This window comes from Nycticebus coucang, chromosome 18 (genome assembly GCF_027406575.1).
Source record: "Nycticebus coucang isolate mNycCou1 chromosome 18, mNycCou1.pri, whole genome shotgun sequence".
In the NCBI taxonomy this organism is placed as follows: domain Eukaryota; kingdom Metazoa; phylum Chordata; class Mammalia; order Primates; family Lorisidae; genus Nycticebus; species Nycticebus coucang.
This window is the reverse complement of record NC_069797.1, coordinates 53,984,270-54,004,674: the sequence shown is the minus strand read 5'-3', so window position 1 is coordinate 54,004,674 and position 20,405 is coordinate 53,984,270. Positions and strand designations below refer to the sequence as shown.

General features: G+C 42.1%; 1 protein-coding gene across 1 annotated transcript in view; it reads left to right on the top strand.

The window, feature by feature from the left end:
• The first annotated feature begins 832 nt into the window (after positions 1-832).
• Positions 833-20,405, top strand: part of KPNB1 (karyopherin subunit beta 1) — a 35,744-nt gene continuing 16,171 nt past the window's right edge. The window contains exons 1-12 of the mRNA XM_053568474.1: positions 833-1,379; positions 1,484-1,542; positions 3,679-3,861; positions 7,325-7,525; positions 10,287-10,439; positions 12,180-12,239; positions 12,445-12,534; positions 13,204-13,314; positions 14,096-14,197; positions 16,619-16,843; positions 18,549-18,740; positions 19,464-19,594. Coding sequence (XP_053424449.1) covers positions 1,340-1,379; positions 1,484-1,542; positions 3,679-3,861; positions 7,325-7,525; positions 10,287-10,439; positions 12,180-12,239; positions 12,445-12,534; positions 13,204-13,314; positions 14,096-14,197; positions 16,619-16,843; positions 18,549-18,740; positions 19,464-19,594 — 1,547 coding nt within the window. The 5' untranslated portion in view covers positions 833-1,339. The remainder of the gene's footprint in view (positions 1,380-1,483; positions 1,543-3,678; positions 3,862-7,324; positions 7,526-10,286; positions 10,440-12,179; positions 12,240-12,444; positions 12,535-13,203; positions 13,315-14,095; positions 14,198-16,618; positions 16,844-18,548; positions 18,741-19,463; positions 19,595-20,405) is intronic.

Genomic DNA, 20,405 nt, shown 5'->3' with positions numbered 1-20,405 from the left:
GCCTGTACACATATTCTTTCTGGTTCAATGTTTTGCCTTTATAGGGGCAACTTTGAAGGGTGAAATAGTTCTTCTGTCAACTACCTGGTATTGGGGGGTCTCAGATGAGGAATCCCTTAGTTCACTCCTAAGTTAGACCTTATAACAACACAGATCTCAAACCTTATAAATAGGCCTAAGGGGATCCTTGGAGGGGAAGCCACGTCTAGAGCCAAGGGCAGTCAGGAGCGCTTGAGCCCAGTCACTAACCAGCTGTGCGACCTTGAACAAGTTCCATACCCTCTCTGGGCTTCAATTTCCACATCTGCACCTTGGAAGTTGAACCACAAGGTCTTCAAGGTGTTTCCCAGCCGAGAGCGCAGTATCAAGTAGTCCCAGCGGTGCAAGACTTTAACGGTCCCCCACCTCCCCCGCTCAGGCCCGCGAAAACTCCAACTCAACACGCCCCTCGGAGTGACGGCGCTTACCCAACCGCAGACCCAGCGGTCGAACACAGCTCCGCCCCTTCCCGGGGGCGTCCCATCGTTCCCCGCGACCTGCTCCTAACGCGGCAGGGAGCCTCCCGCCTTTCAGCACCCGGACCGCGAACTCCTCTACCCAGTTCTCCCGGGCATCCTATCCTATCAACGTCTAGAATCCCAGCCAATCACACGGACTTCAAGTCTCGCCTTGGGTCCACCTTCTATAGCGCTAGGCCGGTCTGAGCTTCAGACCTTCACCAGGCCAACCCAATCAGCGGCTGGCTCTCTCTCCTGCCTCACCCCCAACCTCCCGCCCCTCGGCCAATCCTCGTGTCCCATTCCGCTGCCCGCCTAGCCAACCCAGGCCTTGAAACTAGCGGGCGAATGGTCGCGGGACGGCCCTTAACACTGGCCGTCGGGCCAATTGGGGATTCCGCGTGGCCAGGAAAACAGCCAATCGCCGTGGAGCGCGGTGCCGCCGCCGAGAGGCCCGGCCCGAATATCCCTCCGCCTTCCTCCCTCCCTCTCTCTCCCTCCCTGCGAGCCGCCGTTCACTTACTGCCTCCCTTCCTTCTTTCTCCCTCCGCCACCCGAGCACCAGCCGCGCTCTGAGCTGCCCCCGGGGTCCCTCCCCCGCCGCCAGAGGAGCAGCTGCCGCGCCGCCAGCAGCACATTAGGAGGGAGAAAGGAAGGAAAGAGGGGAGGAAGGGGAGCTGGAGCGACTGCCCAGAGGGAGCCAGTGAATGGGCTTGTGGTGACCCCCGCCCCCCACCCCACCCTCCCTTCCCACCCGACCCCCAACCCCCATCCCCAGTTTGAGCCGCCGCCCGAAAGGCCGGACCATCGTCTTAGGAGGAGTCGCCACCGCCACCTCCGCCATGGAGCTGATCACCATCCTCGAGAAGACTGTGTCTCCCGGTAGGACGTGGGGGCCGGGGGTCGGGCTGAGGTGATTGGAGGTGGGGGAGGGGAAGCCCCGGACCCTCTGACCCTGCTCCCTTTCCCACTTTCCTTCCCCCCAGATCGGCTGGAGCTGGAAGCGGCGCAGAAGTTCCTGGAGCGTGCGGCCGTAGAGAACCTGGTGCGTGCCACTCCGCCGCGCCCATCCCGCCGCTTCCCCATCCCCTGCGTGCGGGGCCTTCCCGCCCTCCCGGAGGCCCAGGCCTCGGGAACCCACCCCGCCCCATCCCGTCCCCCTCCCCCTCCCCCGTCCAACCTAACCCCGCCATCGGGAAGCCGGTGGGTGTGTCCCGCCCTGGGCCCGGCGGCTGGCCAATGGCGCGGTGCGCTGGACTGACCGCCGCCCAATCGCCGCGCGGCCTGAGGCCTGCGGTGTCGCGGGAGGGAGAAAGAGGGAGGGAAGGGAAGTTTGGTTGCGCGGCGCTGCGTGTTCAGCAAGGGTGGGGGTGGGGGAAGCCGGGCCTAGGGGCCATGTGGAAGCTCTGTCCCCGGCTGCTCGCCCTGTCTGACCCGGGCTAGTTTCTTCTTCCTGTTCCGTGGCCCCTGTGGCTCTCTCCACCTACTTCCCAGAGTTCTGCCTTTTCCTATCTCCCTTGGTCGGTGCTTATGGCCAGGCCTGGCACCAGACTGCCTCTTAAACCATATTCACTAATATTTTTCCCTTTCCTGCCCGGCTATTCCTCTCCTGGATTTTTTTTTTCTTTCACCTCGATAAATAGAGATCTAAGCACTAGGGATCTGCACCCAGACAGCAGACTGAGGCTCGTCTTTGAGATCGGGCCTATTTCCTGATGGAATCACAGAGGAAAGTTTCTCGTTTTTCTTTCGAATTTAAGGGGTACAGGAAAAAATGGAGATAAATCCATCGGAGACTAGACCTTTATATAAAAATGTGGGATGGATTGCTTGAAACACCCCGAGTACCAGTCGTGTCTCTCTGGTGTCCATCTCCTGTTGGGATTGGGATAGGTGAATGACACTTAACATCTTTTAAAAGGTGATAGATAATAAGCCTGAATAACACTGTAACTATATGTGTTCTTTTGTGTATATAGGCAAAATATCAACAAAGTGATAGGCTTATTTTATACAAACTGGCTCGAATAATTTTTCTATCCTTATATGTACTGTTCTTTACTACTAACCTTTTCATACTTTACCTAGAAAATATTTTTTCTGCGAGTATGGACTGATAATTCTGTTTAGGGTATTGTTCCTGTTTCTGCTTTTGCTAATTAGCAAGAAACTTTTAATCTTATTTTTAACATTACTAAAATTCTTTTATTGTACATAATTAATAAAGCTTTTAAGAACTAGCTCCTGCTGAGATTGCAAAACTTGTTAGCAGTAAGAAAATGTGTCTGCTTTTGGCTTTTCTTGCTAAGTTTGTGGTTTGGACAAGGTTTTTGATGGAGGGAAAGGGGTGTATGTGTTAAAATTTTTAAACAGGGACCTGTGTAGTATGGTTAGAGAAGAGTATGTTTTTCAGGGATCCATAATGTTTAGTGGACAACTCAAGTTCAGGTATATATAGGAGCAAGTGCGTGACTATTAAATAGAAAATCATTTTCCTTGAACAATTTGCCTTGACATTTTTGTCCTTTCATTTTTTTTCTAGTTTTAAATACTTGTTAATCACTTTTCCTTAAATCTGTTTTATTCCTTGTTTTCCTTTTGCTGGACACTCACAACTAAAATATGGAAGGCTAGGCTCCTTAGGCTTATGTATAAGTATTTTCCGTATCATATAACAGATTACCTATTTGCATGTGAAAAAAGCTACCTCGAGTATCATTCTTTTTGGACCCAGACTTCTGAAATTTAGAGACACAGTTTTACTTCTACCCTGTCATAACGTAGTCATTCAACAAATATTTATCAAGTATCAGTCATTGTTCTAGGTTCATGGTACAGTTCATTGTGCATAGAAGAATCCCATTATCAGATTATCAAACTTACTGTAGTTCAGAGGGTGTGATTTGGGCCCTGGGAATGTTCTTCATAGGAAAATCTGTAACTCCTTCTTAAGTGCTAGACTGCATGAGAAGATAGATGACTTCTCTTCCAAGTAGATGAGAAGTAATGATGCCAAGTAATGTTTTCTTAGAAATCTTAAAATAGGTATTTTGCAGTTTCCTTAGGCATTTATGGTATGTCCGAAAAAAAATAGGTTCCTCCCCAGTGGTTTAGTCCATAAGCTATCTTCAGTTGAAATTCCCAAGAAATTTTTATTTGCAAATGCATCTTCTCTTTACAGCCCACTTTCCTTGTGGAACTGTCCAGAGTGCTGGCAAATCCAGGAAATAGTCAGGTTGCCCGAGTTGCAGCGGGCCTACAAATCAAGAACTCTTTGACATCTAAAGATCCAGATATCAAGGCACAGTATCAGCAGAGATGGCTTGCTATTGATGCTAATGCTCGACGGGAAGTCAAGAACTATGTAAGTAACTTTCATCTCTTGTTTTTTTTATATTGCCTAGAAAACAAGAAACTTCAGTTCTTTTATCATTTGCACAGGGTAGAACTGACAGTGTGATAGGTTTCTGGGACCTAAACTTCACCTGAAGATAAAAATTGTCTTTGATTTAAATCTCAGTTCAGCTTGTCCGTTCTCATTAATGAATTGAAATTCTTTTTAGATGAATAAGGTAGGCTGCAACTGTTTGGAAAACTTTTAATTAAACTACAATTAAACTATGCCATAATTTGTAAAAATCTCTTTGGTGAATTGTACTAGTGTACAGATTTACAGATTGGTGTTGTATGTCACAGTCACTTAGGGAGTTTGTTAACATGTATTAAGCTCTTCAGAGATTCTGATTGGTAGGCCTGGAGTGAGGCTCAGGGATGTTTTTCAAACTGTCCTCTCAAGTGATTCTTTCACAGTCAACCAGCACCTAATTCTTGTTGAACTTACATTGTAGATAAATCTCATTCTTTGGTGGTTTAGGCTTGTCATATTGTGCCAAGAGAATTAAATGATCTTTTAGGCCCTTCAAGTCCAAAGAGTGTGTGAAATGGGAGTATGACATTAATGGTGCTTTTATCTACTTAGCAAATTGTGAAAACCTTTCTTTAGAAAACACCTGTTTTTTCTCCTCCAAGGCATTTAAAGAATGGGATGGTAAATTTTGAATTATGGAGTTCTTGTTAACTTGGAATTCCATAATCCTAGCTGAAGCAAAAGATTCAGAATATGTGGACAGGTATGCTTTTTTAAAAAATTTACTTCTTTAGTGGTCTGTTTTATGGATAACATACAAAGGGAAATAAGTTGAACACCTATATAGTTATCACTGTGAGGGGGAACCAGTAGGGACTTCCTAAATCTGTACTTGTGCGTGTCACGGTTTTGCACATCATATTTGCTATTTCCTGGTTCTAGGTAGCAGCATTAGGTAAATTAGTCCCCCTTAAGACAGCAACTTCTCTTTTTACTTGTGTACCTCCTTCCATCTCAAGTCTTGAATGGAAATACCCATGACAGGGAAATAGTTTGTTAAAAACAATTTAATTTTGAATCTTTTTTTGAATATGTAAAGTCATTTGCCATTTCTATTCACCTTGGCTTGTGTAATTTATGTCCCCGCCAAGGTACATAAATGGAAGTGTACTCCATTACTGGAAATCCTGATTGCTTGTAGGGCTCATTCAATTTCTCATCTTCAAATTACATGGTAGTAAATAGTAAATGAAATAATATGTAATTGGAACTGTAATTGACTTATTTTTTTGGCACATCATTTGTAACACCAAAATGTTGAGCCCTTGTGCGTAAATAAAGCTAGCAGTACCTTGGCCTTTAGCCCTTTCATGGCACATCTGATAAATTAATACTCTTAATGTTGGTGGTCATTTCCTTTTTGAAATCTGGATATTGGGGCACAATTGCGAGCTAGTTTCTTATCCTTTTATTTCTGATAATTGAATGTTACTATTAGGGTTACCCCTAATTTAACCAAAAGACTTTCAGTACTTAGGAGTTGCTCATCTGTAGCCTATAATTCAGCTTGCTTAAGTAGTATTAAAGGTTTTCCAAAAGCAACTTAAAGGAGAAAAGGTAGAGATAGAACGGGATTCAGTATGTGCCACATGTGTACTAGGAGACAAGGTACTATGGTATAAAGGCATCCTGGAACTTTAGTCAGACTTGGGTTAATACTCATTTGGCCTCTGACATTTTAGACAATTTACCTCATTTTTCCCCCTTCATTACCTCATGATTTTGACATACAGTTTTGCTTTAAGTCTCTTCTGGCTTTGCTAGTCTTTGGGAGCAAAATATTTATTTAAAATTGATTAGAACTATTTGTTAGTGGGCAGAGCTGTTGGGATGATGATATACCATATAAGGGGGGGAATATGGGGAGTTCATTATTAGCTGTTAGCTACAAAGCAGTATACCAAGTGACCCGACCCAGTCAGCAGAGCTGGCCTGAATATCTGGCAGCTATTCTTTGTCTTCTGTTCATGCCAGGAACAGTTAACTGTTTGCCTTTGAGTGGACTGGTGATTCTTAGTGAGTTCATTGACTGAATTAGCTGATCATGGTAATGATTAACTCTGGGTCAATTGTGGCTTAGTCCTTTATTGCACCTGTGCCTTTACCCTTTTTACATAAATGCTTGTGTGATTACCCTTTCAAATAAGACGTCTTTAATGACACGTGGATCTCCTTTTAATTGACATATCTAGTTAGTTTTGGGTACCTGGTGATGGTAGAAAGAATAGTTCTTTGATTCTTGGGCAAACTTTCAGATTGGAAGTTATATAAGGATTAGTTCTTAGGTGCTGATGACATCAGTAACTGTTTCTGTATTTAGTAATGTTGTTACTTGACAAAGCCTTTCTAAATAAGTCACCCAGAGTGCTGGGTTGTTAGTGACCAGAAAGAAAAAGGTTTGTTTCATATTTCGTTGAGTGAGGCGATCTCTTCCTGGATTCTAGGGGTCCTCAAACTTTTTAAACAGGAGGCCAGTTCACTGTCCCTCAGACCGTTGGAGGGCTGGACTATATAGTTTAATAAAAAAAACTATGAACAAATTCCTGTGCACACTGCATATATCTTATTTTGAAGTAAAAAAAAAAAAAAACAAAAACAGGAACAAATACAATCACACCACCTCCTGTGGCCCATGGGCCACAGTTTGAGGACCCCTGGAGACAGTGATCTGCCAATGAATCAGAACCACCTGAATGGCCCAGAGTTAACCTCATTCTAACGTCTCACACTTCTTTTTTTGTTTGTTTGTTTGTTTTTTCAGATTTTTTTTATTTATTTATTTTTCTTTTTTTATTGTTAAATCATAGCTGTGTACATTAGTGCAATTGCCTGTATCCATTCTAAGATGCACCATAGATGTGGCCCCACCCATTACCCTCCCTCCACCAAAACCTCCCCCCTCCCTTCCCCTTCCTTGGCCCTTTCCCCATAGTCTTGTGCTATAGTTGGGTTATAGTCTTCATGTGAAAGCTATAATTTAGCTTCATAGTAGCATCTCACACTTCTATCTCCAAAAAAGGTGGTGAGCATATCACCAGCAATGAGCCTGGATGATGAATTTGGTCCTGATCTCTCTTCTTTTGCTTTTTAATGCTACCTCCCCTTCTACACTACTAGTTTTTCCTACTTTGTGTTGGATGTTGAGGTGAAGTGGTTTTAGAGAATTCCTTTTGGAAGCAGTTGCCAAAACGTTTGGTTTTGTTTCAAGGTTTTAGGGCAATGTTGATTGTACTGGTGATGGTACTGAGGCTAGGATTTTATTTTATTTTATTTTTTTGACAGCCTTTTCTACTTCTCTGTGTCAGAAAATAATTCAGAGGACTGATCTAAGAGGTATGTTGGTGAGCATAATGTTGTCAATAAATAGTATTAGGAATTGATATCTTTTGTCTTTTTGCAGGTTTTACAGACTTTGGGCACAGAAACTTACCGGCCTAGTTCTGCCTCACAATGTGTGGCTGGTATTGCTTGTGCAGAGATCCCAGTAAACCAATGGCCAGAACTCATTCCTCAGTTGGTGGCCAATGTCACAAACCCCACCAGCACAGAGCACATGAAAGAGTCAACGCTGGAAGCTATCGGTTACATTTGCCAAGATATAGTAAGTGCTTCCTGACACATCTGGTTTATATATCTCTGAATCTCTAGGTGGGACATGCATAGTATTAAGATTATTTAGTCGTGGCTCAGCACCTATAGCTCAGCAGCTAGGACGCCAGCCACGTACACTGGAGCTGGCAGGTTCAAATCCAGCCTGGGCCTGCCAAACAGCAATGATAACCAAAACCAAAAAAATAGCTGGGTGTTGTGGCGGGCGCCTGTAGTCCCAGCTACTTGGGAGGCTGAGGCAAGAGAATCACTTAAGCCCAAGAGTTTGAGGCTCCTATGACCTATGATGCCATGGCACTCTACTGAGGGCAACTTGATGAGATTCTGTCTTAAAAAAAAAAAAAAGAAAGAAAAAGAAAAAAGGCTTGGCGCCTGTGGCTCAGCAACTAGGGCACCAGGCACATACACCAGAGCTGGCGGGTTAAAGCCCTGCCCGGGCCTGCTAAACAACAATGATAACTGCAACCAAAAAATAGCTGGACGTTGTGGCAGGTGCCTATAGTCCCAGCTACTGGGGAGGCTGAGGCAAGAGAATCACCTAAGCCCAGGAGTTGGAGGTTGCTGTGAGCTGTAATGCCACGGCACTCTACTGAGGCCAATAAAGTAAAACTCTGTCTCTACAAAAAAAAAAAAAAAAGATTATTTTGTTGAGTCACAAAGAAAACTCAACCTATTGCAGGCTGTTTTGATAGTAGGACCGCTTTATTTGTTAATTTAGATCTTGGTCATTTCATTGCTAATTATTTCTTAAAATGAGGGAGTTTGAGTGCAATAAATTCAGCAGAAATCTGTGATTGGGGAAGCTTAGATTCTAGACTTTTAAAATGAGGATGTTCTCTGGGCGGTGCCTGTGGCTCAGTGAGTAGGGCGCCGGCCCCATATACCGAGGGTTGTGGGTTTGAACCCGGCCCTGGCCAAACTGCAACAATAACAACAAAAATAGCTGGGCATTGTAGCCTCCCAGCTACTCAGGAGGCTCAGGCAAGAGAAAGCCTAAGCCCAGGAGTTGGCTGTCTCTTTAAAAAAAAGAGGATGTTCGCATTTACATCACCTCCGACCTTTTTTTTTTTTTTAAAATCCTCCTGTACTGGCTCAGTGCTTGTAGCTCAGTCGGCAGGGTGCCAGCCACATACATGGTAGCTGGTGGGTTGGGACCCAGCCTGGCCCTGACAGACAACAATGACAATTACAACAAAAAAATAGCCAGGCATTGTGGTAAGTGCCTGTAGTCCCAGCTACTTGGGAGGCTGAGGCAAGAGAATCGCTTAAGTCTAAGAGTTTGAGGTTGCTGTGAGCTGTGCTGCCACAGCCCTCTATGGAGGGAGGCATAGTGAGACTCTATTTCAAAAAAAAAAATTCCTCCTGTACTAGGAATATTGTGGTGCTTTTTCATTTATTGCATCATAGGAAGTTTTGCCTACTCTTGATGGTGATTGGTTTAGCCACAACACAGCCCTCCTAAGACTGTTGTTGCTGGTGAGGTTACTACTCTTGATGTCCGTTTTGATATGTGGATTTCATGGAGCAAAGAACCCCAGGGCTAGATTTGGACTTAGATATCTTAGATGTATTTGAGATCCTTGGCCCTCTAATGTGCTAAAGCTTTACTTCATTTGGTACAGATTGCCTGGAAAAGGCCACAAAAGGGGGTGGTGGGGAAGCCAATATTACTTCATACCCAGTGTCACGCAGAGAAGACAAAGATGAAGTTGATGGGTTTAACTTGTTTTCATTCAGTTTTGGACTGCCAATATGAGGGGATATCTTGCAGATGGTTTATAGTGCTGTCCGTAAATGGAAATGTGTGGGAAAAGATCACAAAGGCCACATCTATAATCCTAGCACTCTTCGAGGTGGAGGCAGATGGATTGCTTAAGCTTGGGAGTTTGAGACTAGCCTGAGCAAGAGTGGGCCCCCCTTTCCACTAAAAATACAAGGGGACTACAGATGTGGTGGCAGGCACCTGTATCCCAGCTACTTAGGAGGCTAAGGCAAGAAGATTGCTCAAGCCCAAGAGTCTGAGGTTGCTGTAAGCTGTGATGGGGCCATGGCACTCAGGGTGACAAAGTGAGATTTAAAAAAAATCACAAAGTCATGATACTTACATGTGGATTTTATTTCATTTTAATTGTCTTGAGACAGAGCCTCAAGCTGTCGCCCTGGGTAGAGTGCCGTGGTGTCACAGCTCACAGCAACCTCATTCTTGGGCTTAAGTGATTCTCTTGCCTCAGCCTCCCATGTAACTGGGACTACAGGTGCCCGCCAAAACACCAGGTTATTTTTTTCTTGTTGCAGTTGTCGTTGTTCAGCTGACTCGGGTTGGGTTCGAACCACAAGCCTTGGTGTATGTGGCTGGTGCTGTAACCACTGTGCTATGGGTGCTGATCCTTATATGTGATTTTAAAAGTACTGCTGATTAGCTCAACGCCTCCTACTCAAGAGGCTAAGGCAAGAGGATCACTGGAGCCCAGGAGTTAGCCACTGTACTCTAGTCTGGCCAATCTAGTGATCATTGTTAAAGCCTTTCCTTGGTATTGGTTCTAGGATTCCCCTTAGAGACCAAGAACCTTAGATGCTCAAGTCCCTTGTATAAAATGATGTACTGTTTGTGTATAACCTAACATCTTTCCGTATGCTTTAAATCTTTTCTTGCAATACCTAGTTGAATATAGATACTACATAAATAGTTCATGTACTGTATTATTAAGGGAATAAGAAGGTCAACTGTATGTTAACTTCTCTTCTTGTCTTAGGACCCAGAGCAGCTACAGGATAAATCCAATGAGATTCTGACTGCCATAATCCAGGGGATGAGAAAAGAAGAGCCTAGTAATAATGTGAAGCTAGCTGCTACTAATGCACTCCTGAACTCATTGGAGTTCACCAAAGCAAACTTTGATAAAGAGGTAAGTCTTTTTGACAAAAAGGTAAGTTCAGGATGTGTGAAATGAAAGAGTTAAATGAAATTATGTGTTTTCTTTTTTAATTTTATGATTTAGAAAGTAACATCTTATTTAAAAGCATTCATTTCCATTTTAGTGGAGATTTGTGTTGTGTGAGATAAGGCCATGGAGTAGGTGTTTGCCATCCTTCATGCTCTTGGGAATAATGTAATCTAAAGTGTTTCTAAGCTTAGGTTTTTCCTTTTGCAGTCCAAAGTGTGGGAATGCTTGGGGATTTAAAAAAATTATAGCAGTTATACTCCTTAGGAGGGTGCTTTTGAAAAAGTTCATTGGGCGGCACCTGTGGCTCAGTGGGTAGGACACCAGCCCCATATATACCAAGGGTTGGCAGGTTTGAATCCAGACTGTAACCAAAAAATAGCTGGACGTTGTGGCCAGTGCCTGTAGTCCCAGCTACTCGGGAGGCTGAGGCAAGAGAATCAGCTAAGCCCAAGAGCCAGAGGTTGCCGTGAGCTGTGGCACCACGGTACTCTACCGAGGGAAACAAAGTAAGACTGTCTCTAGAAAAAAGAAAGAAAGAAAAACAGTTTATTAGTGTGATAAAATAGATATAAAGTTTACCATTTCAGTTGTTTTTCAATCTATAGTTAAATATATTCACATTGCTGTGGAACCAATCTCCAAATCTATTTCATTTTGCAAAACTGAAACTACCCATTGAACAACAACTCCCTGTTTCCCTCAGTCACTGTTTCCTCAGTCACTGGCAACCACCATTACACTTTCTGTTTTTATCAGTTTAACTACTTTAAATACCTTATAAATGGACTCGTACAGTATTTGTCTTTTTGTAACTGGCTTGTTTCATTTGGCATAATGTCCTCGAGGTTCATCCATGTTGTAGCATGTGTCAGAAACTTTTTAAGGCTGAATAATATTCCATTTCAGAATATATACCACATTTTGCTTACCAAGTTATCCTTGGATGGACATTTGGGTTGCTTCTACCTTTGGCCTGTTGTGAAGAATGCTACTGTGAACATAGATACACAAACATCTCTTTGAGGCTTTGCTTTTAATTCTTTTGGATATAAACCCACAGATGGAATTGCTGGGTTTTACAGCTTGAAAACATTTTTGTATATATGTTTGTTGACACCTTAGCAAGGCTTTTTGCCATTTCTGGCTGTATATTACGAAGGCCTCAGAAGCCAGAGCAAATCTAATTGATTAGGACAGCAGGGTTTTCCTTTTGGATTTTGGAAGATTTAGTAGGGTAGCAAATAAAGGTTATTACTCTGTTCTCCTTTTTCTTACCACATTTGATGTGGATTTGCCACTTCAGAAAACAAATTTGGTCTCTGAAATAATACAGATGTTGTGAATTCTCTCACATTTTAAATACGAAGAAACTGATTTTCCTATATGTAGGTTTTTGTTTTTCTTTTAATCAGCCATTTTTTATTTAAACCTTGTGACCTACATTTTCTTGTCTTTCTCTCTGAAGTCTTGTTAGTGAAGGCCATTTTGGAGATTAAAAGATTAGGGACCTCCTTAGAGGGCAGGTCATACAATAGACACTGAGGGCAAACTCTTTATATGCTTTGTGATATTGTTATTATTTCAAGGGAAAGTTACTCAGTTGTACCAGGGTTGTGTGAGGCCTTGCGGGTGTAAGGTTTTTCGAGAGAATTCTTTACATGTATAGTTTGGATCTCCTAATTATCTTTGTTTTTCCTGCAGTCTGAAAGGCACTTTATTATGCAGGTGGTCTGTGAAGCCACACAGTGTCCAGATACAAGGGTAAGTGTGAGATCATATGAAAAAGCTGTCTTACATCTTTCCTAGCAAGTGATAACTCTGACAAAGACTTTAAAATATTGGGAAATAACAATCTATGTGTACTTTGATTAATCCTTTAAGCTGCTGTTTTCCCATTTGAGTGATTGTACTTTTGACAGATTGCATTATTATTTTAGTAAACTATTTAATCTGCTCTTCATAAAAGGTACGAGTGGCTGCTTTACAGAATCTGGTGAAGATAATGTCCTTATATTATCAGTATATGGAGACATATATGGGTCCTGCTCTTTTTGCAGTAAGTATTTTTCTTTTATGTGATTTGAGTTTATAGCTAACCACAGAGCCCATCATTCTTAGTTGCTGTTTGGTCTGTTATTTTTTACTTAATATTATGAAATCAAGGAAATTTCTTGAGTCTGAGTATCGTGTTAGATTCATCACTGGTGTGCCAAGAAAACTGGTACTATCTGTGCATGTATGGAGAGAGTATATCTTCAAAATCTTTTCTCTAGGCTGGATGCCAGTGGCTCACACCTGTAATTTTATAACTCTGGGAAGTTAAGCAACTCTGGGAGTGGATTGCTTGAGCTCAGAAGTTCAAGATCAGCCTGAGCAAGAGCAAGACTCTGTTTCTACTAAAAATAAAAAAATTATATGAGCATTGTGGCCAGCACCTGTAGTCCCAGCTACTGCTCATGAGACTAAGGCAAGAGGACTGCTCAAATCCAGGAGTTTGAGGTTGCTGTGCGCTATGATGCCATGGCACTCTACACAGGGCAACACAGTGTGACTTTGTCTCAAAAAGAAAAAGAAAAAATCTGTTACCTATTTTTATCTTTCATTATAGACTTAGCTTTTATATGTATATTTTTGAAATTCTAAAGTCTGGTTAAAGAAGGGAGGGGTCTTTCTTGAATCAATACTTAAATAGAGTCTGTCTGAGGTGTCATTTTTTTTTCTTAAGATCACAATTGAAGCAATGAAAAGTGACATTGATGAAGTAGCCCTGCAAGGGATAGAATTCTGGTCCAATGTTTGTGATGAGGAAATGGATTTGGCCATTGAAGCCTCAGAGGTAAGCTGGGGAAAGCATCAGTATATGGGGAAAGCTATTCTGTCTAGGCTTTGGGATATAACTCATTTGTGGTTATATAGTATTGTTTCTGGAAAAGCTTTATTCTGACTTGGCTTAGAGGGCATCTCTATTTGTAGAGATTTTGATTTTTGTTTCTGCTAAGCAAAGCCTCTCATGAAGGAGACAGATCTTTTTGTTTATCAGGCCAGCATGATTTATTGTAAATACTGACCGTACTGTGAACACAAGGGGGCAGCAGGCTGTCATTTTACTAAGGTGACACCTGATGCTGAATTTATTTCCCTTTGGAAGTCCTATTGCAAGCCTGGGGTTTATAATTGATAGTTAACTAACTTGGATGAAGGAATCATATTGGGAAAGGGATAGTTTTTCACTTAGAATCTTTGAATTTGAGCTTTGTTTCCAACCTGTTTTGTTTTTATGCATTTCAGAAAACACAGTCTTATTTTTGGCATCCTTATGTAAATTTGGTGAATCTCTTGATCCAAAGAACATTTAGGTTAGTAATATCAGTTGAACTTGTGAAAAAAAATATACTTAAGGTCACCTTGGTCGTTTAAGGTAGATGATACATATATATATGGTCTAAAAGAATCTCATTAAAATAGATCAAAAAAGGAGCATCTCCAAAGATCACATTGAATGTTATCATTTGCCTTTGTATGTTTCTGTTACACACTCCTGGCCAGCTCTTGTTGGATGCCTTGAGTATTATAGCTCACTTGCTTTTACCTAGAATTTGCTTTATGTTTCTCCTTAGGCAGCAGAACAAGGACGGCCCCCTGAGCACACTAGCAAGTTTTATGCCAAGGGAGCACTACAATATTTGGTTCCAATCCTCACACAGACACTAACTAAACAGGTGAGTTAACCTTCCAAATCTAGCTAAACTGAAATTTTACTAAAAGTGGGTGGGTTTGCTGTGGAACACTTTCTGTGAAGGAACTTGGCAGCCCATCAACTATTTGATGTTCTGTTGTAGATGACTCAAGAACAGCTGAGCTGGATCTGTAAGATCTCCTAGGTTCTAAGTTGTTGGGGAAAAAGAACTGTGTCTAAACATCTCAGATGCGTCTTGATCAGGAATGCACCATACGCTGTTCCTCAGTGCTACATTGTCCAAACTCACAGAAAAGAGATGTTCTATAAAAGTTGCCTGAGCCTGAGGTTGCAGTAAGCTACCATGCCAACTGCACTTTGCTCGGGGGCATAGGGTGGGACTCTGTCTCAACAACCAAAAAAAAAAAAAGTTGCAGGAAAGAAAAGTTGGAAGCAACGATGTGATAGTTTGAGCACTCTCATATCTGTTCTATTTGTGAGTTCATAGGATGTATGTTTTAAAAATGCTAATGAGGTCAGATATGAATTACTCAAATCCTAGCAAAAGACTCCAATCCATTAGAGAAACTATTCTAACTAATCCTTCGAGATCATAAATATCAATTATTAAGATTTGGGATAAAATAAGCTTCATGAAGATAAAGATCTAATGAGTAAATATATAAGTTCTTGTATGCTTGGTTACCCTAGTTCTCTTTTAACTTTATGCATCACAGGTTTTCTTACTATGGTGCTTGGGAAGATTCTGTCACCTTATCTTTCTGCTGCATGTGAAATATCACCAAAGAGCTGAAAGTGCTCTGAGGAAACAATGCTGCAAAATTTCTTTGTACATAGGGATACAATTGTTTTTAGGCAATTATATGACTCTTATTACAGCAGTCTCAAAAGATAAGTAGGGAGAGATTTGGTTTGAAATGAACTGGGTGTTCCCTTAAATTTTCATCTCATCTTTCAGTTTTATAGTTGCTATTTTTATCTTTTCACTTACTGTCTTTGCTTTTGTATATTTTTGTTGTGCTTTTCTTGTTTGGGAACAAATCATTCTTCATGTGTTTGTTTTTTATTCTTCTGAAAAGGCAATCTACCTTAAATTACTGTGTAGTGTGAATAGGTACAATAAGGAAGAATATACCTTGGATTCTAACTTAAGGGGAACTATTAATGGAATCCTTTTTTTATTTTTTGGACATAGAGTCTCTCATTCTACTGCTCAGGCTAGAGTGCCATGGTGTCAGCCTAGCTCACAGCAACCTCAAACTCCTGGATTCAAGTGGTCTTCCTGCCTCAGCCTCCCGCATAGCCGGGACTACAGGAGCCTGCCACAACACACAGCTAATTTTTGTAGTTTGTTGTAGAGATGGGGGAGGTCTCACTTTTGCTCAGGTTGGTCTTGAACTCCTGAGCTCAGCCTTTTTGGATACTAGGATTATAGCTGTGAGCCAAATGCACTCAGGTGTCTTTTCTTTTTTGAACGTTTTGTTGAAATATAACTAGCACTAAAAGCCTCTTTTGTGGCTTTTTCACTGCATTAATTCCCTCAATTTCCTGACCTTTAACTTCAATATTAGTTTTGGTTGATGTTGAACTTCATATATCCAGAATCATATAGTATATGCTTCCTTTTTTTGTTTTGGGGGCTTGGGTGGGGGCACAATCTAGCTTACTGCAGCCACCAACTCCCGGGCTTAAGCAGTCCTCTGCCTCAGCCTCCCACGTAGCTGGGATTTTACTACCCAGCTAATTTTTCTATTTTTTGTAGAGATGGGATCTCGCTGTTGCTCAGGATGGTCTCGAACTCTTGAGCTCAAGCGATCCTCCTGCCTCGGCCTCCCAGAGTACTAGGATTACTGGTGAGAGCCACCGCGCCCAGCCACATAAACTCTTTTTTTTTTTTTTTTGTAGAGACAGAGTCTCACTTTATGGCCCTCGGTAGAATGCCGTGGCCTCACACAGCTCACAGCAACCTCCAACTCCTGGGCTTAAGCGATTCTCTTGCCTCAGCCTCCCGAGTAGCTGGGACTTACAGGCGCCCACCACAACGCCCGGCTATTTTTTGGTTGCAGTTTGGCCGGGGCCGGGTTTGAACCCGTCACCCTCGGTATATGGAGCTGGCACCTTACCGACTGAGCCACAGGCGCCGCCCCACATAAACTCTTTTGTTCTGCCTTTTACTCTACGTGTTCGAGATTCATTCTTGTCACATGTAGGTGAAATTTGTTCTTTTTTATTGTATAATGTACTAAGGGTAATCTTTGTCTGCATTTTGTTTAACAAACACTATGCTATGATGAATCTTGTGGAAGAGATGAAATATAAAGGTTTTATATTTTATTTACTTCCTTGAATCTTAAGTTCTGAAAACATTTGGGATTAGAAGACCATTTGAGTTAAAATTAACTCTTCGAACAAAAACTTAACTTGTGTCACATTCTTTCACTAGGATGAAAATGATGATGATGACGACTGGAACCCCTGCAAAGCAGCAGGGGTGTGCCTCATGCTTTTGGCCACCTGCTGTGAAGATGATATTGTCCCACATGTCCTCCCTTTCATTAAAGAACACATCAAGAACCCAGATTGGCGGTACCGAGATGCAGCAGTGATGGCTTTTGGCTGTATCTTGGAAGGACCAGAGCCCAATCAGCTCAAACCACTAGTTATACAGGTGAAGTCAGGGAATTTTGGTAGTGGAAAATGGGGTATTTATTGTTTGCTTGAACTTTTTCCTTGGAAGTTTGCTTTTATTTTAAAAAACAAAATGGTAGTCATCTACAGAAGTTACAAGATTATTTCTAGATAATTGTATGCTGTCAGTGAAGGTAATATAAATTTCTTGGCTTTTTAAAAATTATATAAATCATGTGACCTGGAAACTTTTGAAAAATACAGAAAAGACTAAAAAATAAAAGTCACCTTTAATTTTTTTTTTTTTTTTTTTGTAGAGACTGAGTCTCACTGTACCGCCCTCGGTAGAGTGCTGTGGCGTCACACGGCTCACAGCAACCTCCAACTCCTGGGCTTAGGCGATTCTCCTGCCTCAGCCTCCCAAGTAGCTGGGACTATAGGCGCCCGCCACAATGCCCGGCTATTTTTTTGTTGCAGTTTGGCCAGGACTGGGTTTGAACCCACCACCCTCGGGATATGGGGCCAGCGCCCTACTCACTGAGCCACAGGCGCCGCCCAGTCACCTTTAATTTTATTGCCTAGGGATAATACTTTTGGCTCAGTTTTTCTCTTAGTAGCTTTTTTCACCCATGTGTGTGTGTATGCAGTAGGCTGGAAATCTTGCCATGTTCATTTTATAACTTTGTTTTTCACTTAATGCTCTATTGTAAGCATTCCCTCATAATTTTTAATGATGGGATTATTTCTATCCTTTGGACAAAATGACATTTTTATAATGAAAATATCCTTCCAGGGATGTGTGTTTTGCTATTGTAGATGACATAAGACAACTCCGTTATAATTGTGTTTAGTGTGTATGGAACTCAATCCTTCAGGTTATAGCCAGATGCCATCATAACTGGGATCTCTACCTGAGTAATTCAGAGCAGACTACTGAAAGCATTTATAAGGATTTTTTTTTTTCTTTCCGAGACAATGTTTCAAGCTGTCGCCCTGGGTACAATGCCATGGGTCACAGCAGCCTCAAACTTTTGGGCTTAAGCGATTCTCTTGCCTCAGTCTCCCAAGTAGCTAGGACTACAGGCACCCGCCACGACACCTGGCTATTTTTTGTTGTTGTTGCAGTTGTTGTTTTAGCTGACCCAGGCCGGGTTTGAACCTGTCAGTCTACGTGTATGTGACCATCGCCCCTGAGCAATGGGGCTGCCTATACCACATTTTTAATAAAACTATACTGGGTTTTAGTGAAGCAAATAGGATTTTTTTCATATTTTACTTTACCTACTTTTATTATTTTGATAGTGGGGTTTTTTTGTTTGTTTTTGTTTGTTTTTTGAGACAGAGCCTCAAGCTATCACCCTGGGTAAAGTGCCGTAGCGTCACAGTTCACAACAACCTTCAATTCCTGGGCTTAAGCGATTCTTTTGCCTCAACTTCCCACATAGCTGAAACTACAGGCACCTGCCACAATGCCCAGCTATTTTTTGGTTGTAGTTGTCATTGTTTGGCAGGCCCAGGCTGGATTCGAACCCACTAGCTCTAGTGTATGTAGCTGGCACCTTAGCCGCTTGAGCTACAGGCGCCACCTATTTTGACAGATATTTTACAAGCATGTCTTTTAAAATTACAGATGTGCTTTAGTGGTGTTTTGAGCTAACCCATCCATCAGTATTTCCTTTTCTAATGAAGCATTTAACATGAATTTGATCTTTGTTTTGTTTTGCCAATAATGGTTGTATTTTCAGGCTATGCCTACCCTAATAGAATTAATGAAAGACCCCAGCGTAGTTGTTCGAGATACAACTGCTTGGACTGTAGGCAGAATTTGTGAACTGCTCCCTGAAGCTGCCATCAATGATGTCTATTTGACGCCCCTGCTGCAGTGTCTGATTGAGGGCCTCAGTGCTGAACCCAGAGTGGCTTCTAATGTGTGCTGGGTAAGGGATTTTCTTCCTGGTGAGAAAAAAAGCTTGCCTGAGCCATTTGCATGCAGGTAGGAGGTGTGGGAGAGCTAGTTCACTGGAAAGCTTTTTCTGAATAGCATCTCCTTTCTAATTTCTTCAATTAAAATGTGGGGGAGATGTCAACTGCAGGAGCCAGTGGGAGCAGTTGACTCATGGTGACTGGCTCCTAAACCGCATAGAACAGTCATGGTAACCCAGCAGGGAAATTACCTGGACTTGTTTTTCTTTCTTGAGTTGCTTGTGGACAAGAAGTTTTGATTAAGGTAGAGTTGTTGGCTACAAAAAGGACCATTGCTGAAAGGGCAGCAATAAGGAAGGGAATGTAGGCGAACTGAGTGCTGAGTCAGAATAGGCTTAATGTAATTTATTAGGGACCTTTGCAGTGGGGTGTGGGGAAGGAAGTTCACATAAGGAAAGAGTGGAGTTAAGAATCTTTCTGTGAATGGAAACAGAAAAAATGAAGTGGCAGATAATTGGTGGTAGGTGAAAGTACTATGCTGCTTAGAGAATTGTGAGTAGATAATCAGGATGAACAGAAAATATAAATAGTTAAAAAGCTGTCTATAAAATGTCAAGTTGTCATTTATAGCAAAAAAAGTTGATTTCACTAACACTGCTCAAGGTATCTTAAGGAAAAAATGAGGTTGATCCTGGCGTGGGGTTCTTTATAGGACTAATACTAAATCTGAATTTTAGGCTTTTTCTAGTCTGGCTGAAGCTGCTTATGAAGCTGCAGATGTTGCTGATGATCAGGAAGAACCAGCTACTTATTGCTTATCTTCTTCATTTGAACTCATAGTTCAGAAGCTCCTGGAGACCACAGATAGGTAACTGATAGCACTTATGCCATAGAAATGGGTACTGACTTTGCATCTAATTCCTTATTGCCAGCTGTGTGGAAGATAACCTAGCTTAATCATAGGAACATAGTATCATTTTTCTTTTTTTCTTTTTTTTTTTTGTAGAGACAGAGTTTCACTTTATGGCCCTGGGTAGAGTGCCGTGGCATCACACAGCTCACAGCAACCTCCAACTCCTGGGCTTAAGCAATTCTCTTGCCTCAGCCTCCCAAGCAGCTGGGACTACAGGCGCCCACCACAACACCCGGCTATTTTTTTTGTTGTTGCAGTTCGGCCGGGGCTGGGTTTGAACCCGCCACCCTCTGTGTATGGGGCCGGCGCCTTACCGACTGAGCCACAGGTGCCGCCCAGTATCATTTTTCTACTAACTTTTAGAGAGTAATTGATCTACAGAGGTCCCTGTCAACTGCAGTGTCGACAGTTGATAGAAGTATTTGATTGTGGTATAAGAAATTATGGTGTTCATTCTGAATTTGCTTTTAACACCAAATCATTAGCTGTTATTTTTGGTACGATATAAAGAACTTGGGGTTAAATACAGATTTAGAAACAGGCTTTTGAAAAGTTATTTAAGGCGGGTGGTGCCTGTGGCTCAAGGAGTAGGGCGCTGGTTCCATATGCCGGAGGTGGCGGGTTCAAACCCAGCCCTGGCCAAAAACCAAAAAAAAAAAAAAAAAAGAAAAGTTATTTAGGGCGATTACACTAATGTACACAGCTATGATTTAACAATAAAGAAAAAAATTAATAAATAAAAAAGAAAAGTTATTTAAAGAGATTA